General features: G+C 48.7%; 1 protein-coding gene across 1 annotated transcript; it reads left to right on the top strand.

Moving 5' to 3' along the window:
- Nucleotides 1-1,284: 1,284 nt before the first annotated feature.
- On the top strand, nt 1,285-3,901 carry LOC119345028 (dnaJ protein homolog 1-like). The gene is made up of 3 exons (XM_037615272.1): nt 1,285-1,685; nt 1,795-2,150; nt 3,316-3,901. The coding sequence occupies exons 1-3, from the start codon at nt 1,509-1,511 to the stop codon at nt 3,764-3,766; spliced, it is 984 nt and encodes a 327-aa protein (XP_037471169.1). The 5' UTR covers nt 1,285-1,508; the 3' UTR covers nt 3,767-3,901.
- The last annotated feature ends 3,699 nt before the right edge of the window (nt 3,902-7,600 follow it).

The following is a 7,600-nucleotide window of genomic DNA, read 5'->3' as shown; positions in this document are numbered from 1 at the left end:
CATGTCCATTTTCCCATATGCTTGCATGCTATTCATTTGTAGGCATTCCAAGCTTCAGAGGCATTCAAGGCGCAACACAAAGGCAAGTCCTTCAACCTCACCCATTTTTGGATGGTCATCAACGGGGAGGAGAAGTTCAAGGTGCAATATGCCGCCGCCAACGCGTGGGGGGTGGGGGGGGGGGAGGAAGTCTTCGGGAGCATGGGGATGGCGAGAAGCCAGGGCCGCAGAGGAAGACCAACTCCAAGAAGGAGGACAAGCGTGATGCGGCATCGATTGCCTTGCATGCCACTTTGGAGGGCATGATGAGCAAGAAGGACACAAGGGAGGAGAAGCGTCCGGCAGGACAAGGAAGAGCAAATGAACACCTTCATGGAGATCCAAAGGAGGAGGCTTGAGCTCGATGGGGAGAAGCAAGCCAAGATACTCGAGATGAAGGCAGAGAAGCAAGCGAAGATGCTCGAGATCGAGGCCGCCAATGCCAAGACCAAGGCAAAAGAAGTGACGCTCTCTAGCATGATGACAGGGGTGGAGATCATGAAGGTGGACTTGAGCACGGTGTCGCCGAGGAAGTGGCCATGGTTCGAGAAGATGCGGGCTGACATGCTCAAGTTCGAAGATGAGTGATCTATGGCAGAGAGCGTCATCCTTTTTTTTTTATGCCGGCAAGTGTACTGGCATGACCACGGCCGAGATGGCGTGGTTGAACTCCCGCCCCTTCTTTGTGTGCTGGCATGTGTGCCGGCTGCTGGCAAGTGCACCAGCATAAACTGTGTGGTGGGTTGTTTGGAGGCTGGCATGGCACCGGCATGAACTCTGAGACGATGGCATGGCCGCTGACATGACCTATAGCCTTTTAAAAATTATGTGCGGACGTGAAATGAATCGGCGAGTTGGAAGTTCGGGGCGAACGATGAGTGGGCGACCGACCTAAATGGACGACAAGCGGATAAAGTGCACGTCGTCGGTGCGTTGGAGTTGCTCTAACTCGTTTCCCATCTGCATTTGAATCTGCATTTCACTAGCGACGGTTCTTCCCGCACCCATTGGAAGAGCGCGTGTGCTCCCGTACGTGCGCGGCCAAATAGGTACAGTCGTCAACGTACGTACGTACGCACCCTGTTGCTGCACGAGGCCGTAGCTGCTGCATCTGCATTTTTGACAACTCTAGGTAGATGATCCATTTCCCCATCAAGCCTCTCGTCCATGTGTGCGTCCCAGATCGTGGCCCTTGGCCTACATGTACCTCCACTCCCGCGCCAACAACCAACCCCGTCGCCATCGCGCGTACTCTCTCCCCCTCTCCTCTCCTCCCCGGTCCAAATATCCATCCCTACATAGAAGCCACGCATCTCGCGCTCCGTTTCCCCATTATAGCAGAGCACTGAACAGGTCGCAGCACCCCCTCCCGAATTCCCTCGCTCACTCACTCCACGCCCGCGCGTTCCTTGGCTGGCCTCGCACGTCGCCGTCCTCCTCGGCGACAGCGCTCCTCGCAGGCGGCGGCAATGGGGAACCCGCCGGAGCTGTACTACCAGCTGCTCAACATCACCAGGGACACGCCCCCGCAGGAGATCAGGGCGGCGTACCGGTGCCTGGTGCGCCAGTGGCACCCCGACAAGCACCCGCCGTCCTCCAAGTCCGAGGCCGAGGACCGGTTCAAGGCCATCACACAGGCGTACGAGGTGCGTTGCGTTGCGTGATCGCCGATCGAGCCGGCGCGCTCCTCCTGTCTCCTGTTTCAAGTTTTTGACGCTTGCATTGCGGGTGGTCGCCGGCCTTCGCTGTCCGCAGGCTCTCCTGGACCAGCAGGAAAACAGGGCGGTGCTCCGGGCGCGCAACGCCGACGAGGGCAGGAGGAGCTGCGCTAGGCCCGAGGAGCGCGTTGGCGGCAGCGCGGCGGCAATGGCGCGGGCTCCCGAGAGGGCAGCGAGGACGACCGCCCCACCGCCGCCGGCGCGGGAGTCCCAGAAGGTGTACAGCTCCACTGACATCGGTGGCGGCGGGCGGCGCGCGTTCGCCGAGTTCTCCAGCTACGTGGTGCGCAAGGCGCCGCCGCTGGAGCGCAAGGTGGAGTGCACCCTGGAGGAGCTCTGCGCCGGGTGCAAGAAGGAGGTCAAGTACACCCGCGACGTCGTCACTAAGAACGGGTAAGCCATCACGCCACGATGACGTGGAACCGTACACAAAAGAAACATCCATATCTTCAGATCTGTCACTCACCTGAGACAACATCATTGCCGTTTATTCACAGTCCCTTATACTACCACTGTATATGATAGTAACAGTATCACACCACAGTATGCATGCTATCAAAGTATTTTCTATAAAAAGTAGGTTTTATTCGCGAAACATTAAAGAGGATACAAACACAATGAACACACACGGGGACTCTGCATAGCTAAGATTAATTTACGTCTGTCTTTTCATTTACAAATTCAGTTTATATCTGTGGTTAGACATCCATGTAACATATAAAAGAAAGAGCGTGTCAGGCTATAGATTCAGATGAATGTGCGTGTGCCTACTTGATGATGGGCAAGAATAATCTTGGTACGGTTTAACATGCGGTCTAGACAATGCTTGCTTGAAAGCTCAGGCTAGACAAAACAGAGCTGTTAAGTACTGTGACACCAAATCAGCTTTATTCTCAATTATGTGGTGTACTTTTTAAGAAATATAGGTGTTCATATAGCAATCTGCTCAACCCCCATCAAGGGACACACTACACTGGTAGTCTGGTACAGTTTCAGGCCATGGGCCAGTTTCTCCAGCATGCCACAGGCTGCACTTGATCACTAAAATACATATGCTAGAGATGAAATGTTTAGCCCCCCTATGGTTGTCTGCAAGAGGATTATCCTCACTAACCACTAAGAACTAACTACAATATTATGCCACAATTAATACCGTAGAACAATTGTTCTACGGTCAGGGCTCAAAAAAATTTTTATGCCACAATTCAGTAGAAGATTCTTAGGCAGGCACTCCCTCTGTAAATAAATATATAAGTGTGTTTAGATCACTAAATACTTAAGAGGTAGTACGAGCATACTTGTAATGTGCTACTAAGAACTCATGTTTGGTTGAATACCTCTATTTTGGAGGCTATCACCTGTCGAAATGCGTGGGGTGGTCCTTCGGGGGCAGGGCATTAGGTGGTGTGTAATTCATGTATGCTGCCTGCATGTGAGGGTGCTGGCCTATCTAGCTGGTACCGGAGAGAGACGGTGACTCTATTCGTGCCACCTGATCGCATTTTTTACGCTACTGACCAGTGACCATCGCCTGCATGATTTGGTCCCTGACTGGCAGGCTGATCGCCAAGAAGGAGGTGACGCAGATCATCCGGGTGAAGCCCGGGTGGAAGAAGGGGACCAAGGTGACGTTCGAGGGCATGGGCAACGAGCGCCCCGGCTGCCTCCCCGGCGACGCCGTCTTCACCGTGTCGGCCAGGAGGCACAAGGCGTTCAAGCGGCAGGGCGACGACCTGGTGCTCAAGGCGGAGGTGCCGCTGGTGAGCGCGCTCACCGGCTGGTCCTTCTCGTTCCGGCTGCTCGGCGGCGAGAAGGTCAGCTGGTCGTTCCGCGACGAGGTCATCCGCCCCGGGTACGAGAAGGTGGTGAGGGGGGAGGGCATGCCCGTCGTCGGCGGCAAGAAGGGCGCGCGCGGGGACCTTCGGGTCAAGTTCGACGTGGTGTTCCCCAAGAACCTCACCGGCGAGCAGCGGAGGGGCCTCGTCGAGATCCTGAGGGGCTGCGCCTGAAGCCCTGGACCGAGAGCAGAGCAGCCTGCCGGAGAGTGAAAATTTTGTCGCGCGGTCATGTTAATACACTTTGGGGCAGAACAGAACTGATCGATGATGTCCTTGTACATAGAGATTTTGAATATGAGATGTGAGCGACCCTCTTGGTTTTGCAGATGGAAGGATCGATAATACACACATGGACGGTGGTTGCAACTTCCATGGGCAATGATTTTTGGCATTTTGCTTCTTCATTCACATCGCTTCATTAATTCCTTTTTGAAGCCTAGCTGCGGCCTTTGGGGCGAACAACGGGCCGCGCAAGCAAATGGCTGGGCAGGTATGGTGCTTTTTTGCTGCTAATGAACATCTTGTATCTGTGTGTACCATTTTTGGTACTGCCTGGCTAGAGCAACTCTGAACCATCTCAAAACACTTGACCCCCAAGAATTTCTTGGTATTATAAACGTGGACCCTAACCCATTCCCAAAACTTAAGTTCCAAAAGGGATTCTTTTTGCTAAACAATCCTTCTTTTTAATATAAGAGAGTGCCTAGAACTCATCTAGATGAGATGTTTAGTCTCATTCACCTCAATCTCTACCATTAAAGGGGAAGTTGCCAGTTTCGCCTCACTCCTTCCAACCCCTTGGCAAACCATGTGTTACGCCCGCGAGCATCTTACAGACGATCTTTCGCTCAAGTGCAACCAATTTAGATGTGCCAATTTGACGCATGCATTAACTCAATCAAATCGGCCATTTCCCAAAACAACTTCATGCATTAACTCATTCAAATCAAATCTTAAGAAAATATCAACTAAATCCAAACTTTTCTTGCCTTCCACTACTCATACCCAAATCAAATTAAATCTTACCAAAACATCAAATAGTCAAAGTTGGCCGGCCCATTTGATGGGCCTCCGTGTTTTTATTTTCCGTGTTTTCTATGTTCCATTTTTTGTTTTCTTTTTTCTGTTTCATTTTTTCTATGATCAATATGTTGGTTTGCTCGGCATAGTAACAGAATTGGGACAGACTTGTACGCCAAGGTGAGTTAGTAGGGTCGCCTCCATTCCGATTAAACCACCCCCCTTGATATTTTTTAGCCCACCAATTTATTTGAACTGATTTTTAGCCCACAGATCTATTTATCTCTAATCCTAAAGGGGAGTTGGTAGTCTCGCCTCACTCCCTTCAACCCCTCAACAAACCTTATGCTACGCCCGTGAGCGTCTTACAGACGACTTTTCGCTCAAGCGCAACCAATTTAGGAGGGCCCATTTGACGCTTGCATTAAGTCAATAAAATGGGCCCTTTCCCAAAATAACTTCATGCATTAACTCATTCAAATCAAATCTTAAGAAAATATCAACTAAATTCAAACTTTCCTTGGCTTCCACTACTCATACCCAAATCAAATTAAATCTTGCCAAAACATCAATTATAGTCAAAGTTGGCCGGCCCATTTGATGCGTGTGCACGTTTTTATTTTTCGTGTTTTCTATGTTTCATTTTTTGTTTTGTTTTTTTCTGTTTCATTTTTTCTATAATCAATAGGTTGGTTTTTGCTCGGCATAGTAACAGAATTGGGACAGACTTGTATGCCAAGGTGAGTTGGTAGGGCCGCCTCCATTCCGATTAAACCACCCCCATTGATTTTTTATCCCACCAATTTATTGAACTGGTTTTTAGCCCACTGATCTATTTATCTCTACTCCTAAAGGGGAGTTGGTAGTCTCGTCTCACTCCCTTCAACCCCCCATCAAACCTTATGTTACGCCCGCGAGCGTCTTACAGACGACTTTTCGCTCAAGCGCAACCAATTTAGGCGGGCCCATTCGATGCGTGCATTAACTCAATCAAATCGGCTCTTTCCCAAAACAACTTCATGCATTAACTCTTTAAAATCAAATCTTAAGAGAATACCAAATAAATTCAAACTTTCCTTGGCTTCCACTACTCATACACAAATCAAATTAAATCTTACCAAAACATCAGTTATAGTCAAAGTTGGCCGGCCCATTTGACGCGTGTGCGCGTTTTTATTTTTCGTGTTTTCTATGTTTCATTTTTTTTCCTTTTTTCTGAACCATTGTTTCTATGATCAATAGGTTGGTTTTTGCTCGACATAGTAACAGAATTGGGACAGACTGGGGCGTGTTTGGTAGCCTTGTGAGCCGGGCCTGGCTAGCTCAAGCCTGACTAAACGGAGCCTGGGTGAGGAAAATAAGCAAAAAAACGACATATGCACATTGTTTGGTTGCTTGCATCTAGGCCTCTCGCATTAAGGGATCAATTTTGGCTTATAGTTTGGTTGCCTACATTGGCTCGGTTCACCCAACTACACGGTGTTTGGTTCCATGCAACAATTGTTGTCTGGTAACCTCTTCGGCGAGGTGGTGAGGTTACCAACACACAGTGGCGTAAAGAAAAAATCGTACACACACAACAAAATATAGTTGTAAACCATAACTAATTGCAGTTTAAATAAAATGCGACACTTAAACATATCAATTCAAACGCAAAGCAGTACGATAAGAACTAAACCAGCTGGAGCATAGGAAGGGCAGTCCTAGACGTTGAGAGCGAAGGCGTCGTCATGCTTGCCGCACTTGGTCACCACTTCAATGCGTTCGTAGTCGAAGATGAAGACCTTGAGCGTGTCCAGAGTGAGCAGGTTGAACATCGCCATGTAGCATATCCTGATCTGATGGACGGCGGCGAAGGGGGCCCAACCTTGATCGAGGATCACCATGCCGTCCATCAGGCGTACAATCAACCTCCACGAGCAGTCATGTTGATCCTCAGCTTGAACTCTTGCGGCACCGCCGTAAAGTGTTTGGTGAAGTCCAGAGGCATTGGGATGCACTCAGGATGAGGGGAAAGGATCAACTTACAGGAGTGGGTTGGACCTCCATCCTCTTGGTAGTGGTCATAGTTACGGCGCTTGTCGCTAGGGGCTCCTCTTGCACAACGTCCTCATCTGTGGCCACCTCCTCAGGCGTGGTCGGCACAACCTCCTTGCCTTCTCCATGGGGCGGCACCACCTCCTTGCCCTTGTTGCCCATGTCGGTCTGCATTACGAAGAGAGCGCATTATGAAGAGCACAATAAAGTTCTAAGGTTGATAACAATTAAAATCTATCGTCCATGACCCCTTTATTTACCATTGATACGTCCCCAGCGTATCTATAATTTTTTATTGTTCCATGCTATTATAGTATCTATCTTGGGTGTTTATTATACAATTATATGCAATTATATATATATATATATATATCATTTTTGGGATTAACCTATTAACTTAGTGCCAATTGTCAGTTGTTATTTTTTGCCTATTTTTTGTTTTCCAGGAAATCAGTACCAAACGAAGTCCAAATGCCACGAAACCTTTTGATGCTTTTTTTTTGGACATAAGAAACACTATAAGCTTCGGGAGGAGACCAAAAGGCAAAGGAGTGGGCCACGAGCCACTAGGGCACGCCCAAGGGGGTCGGTGATAACCCACAAGTATAGGGGGTCGCAACAGTTTTCGAGTGTAGAGTATTCAACCCAATTTATTGATTCGACACAAGGGGAGTCAAAGAATATTCTCAAGTATTAGCAGTTAAGTTGTCAATTCAACCACACCTCGATAACTTAATATCTGCAGCAAAGTATTTAGTAGCAAAGTAGTATGGAAGTAATGATAGCAGTGGCAAAAGTAATAGTAGCAGTTTTGTAGTAATTGTAACAATGGCAACGGTAAAGTAACTAAGCAAAGATCAATATGTGAAAAAGCTCGTAGGCATTGGATCAGTGATGGATAATTATGTCGGATGCAATTCCTCATGCAACAGTTATAACATAGGGTGA

The sequence above is a fragment of the Triticum dicoccoides genome, chromosome 1B (assembly GCF_002162155.2).
Source record: "Triticum dicoccoides isolate Atlit2015 ecotype Zavitan chromosome 1B, WEW_v2.0, whole genome shotgun sequence".
Taxonomy (NCBI): domain Eukaryota; kingdom Viridiplantae; phylum Streptophyta; class Magnoliopsida; order Poales; family Poaceae; genus Triticum; species Triticum dicoccoides.
The sequence above is the reverse complement of the archived record's forward strand: the minus strand, read 5'-3'. Positions and strand labels throughout refer to the sequence as shown.

Excerpts from the sequence above, each read along its gene's own strand:
- LOC119345028 (XM_037615272.1), top strand. The coding sequence starts at position 1,509 with ATGGGGAACCCGCCGGAGCTGTACTACCAGCTGCTCAACATCACCAGG. Across the intron at positions 1,686-1,794 it reads CCATCACACAGGCGTACGAG|GCTCTCCTGGACCAGCAGGA; the intron begins GTGCGTTGCGTT and ends CGCTGTCCGCAG. Across the intron at positions 2,151-3,315 it reads GACGTCGTCACTAAGAACGG|GCTGATCGCCAAGAAGGAGG; the intron begins GTAAGCCATCAC and ends CCTGACTGGCAG.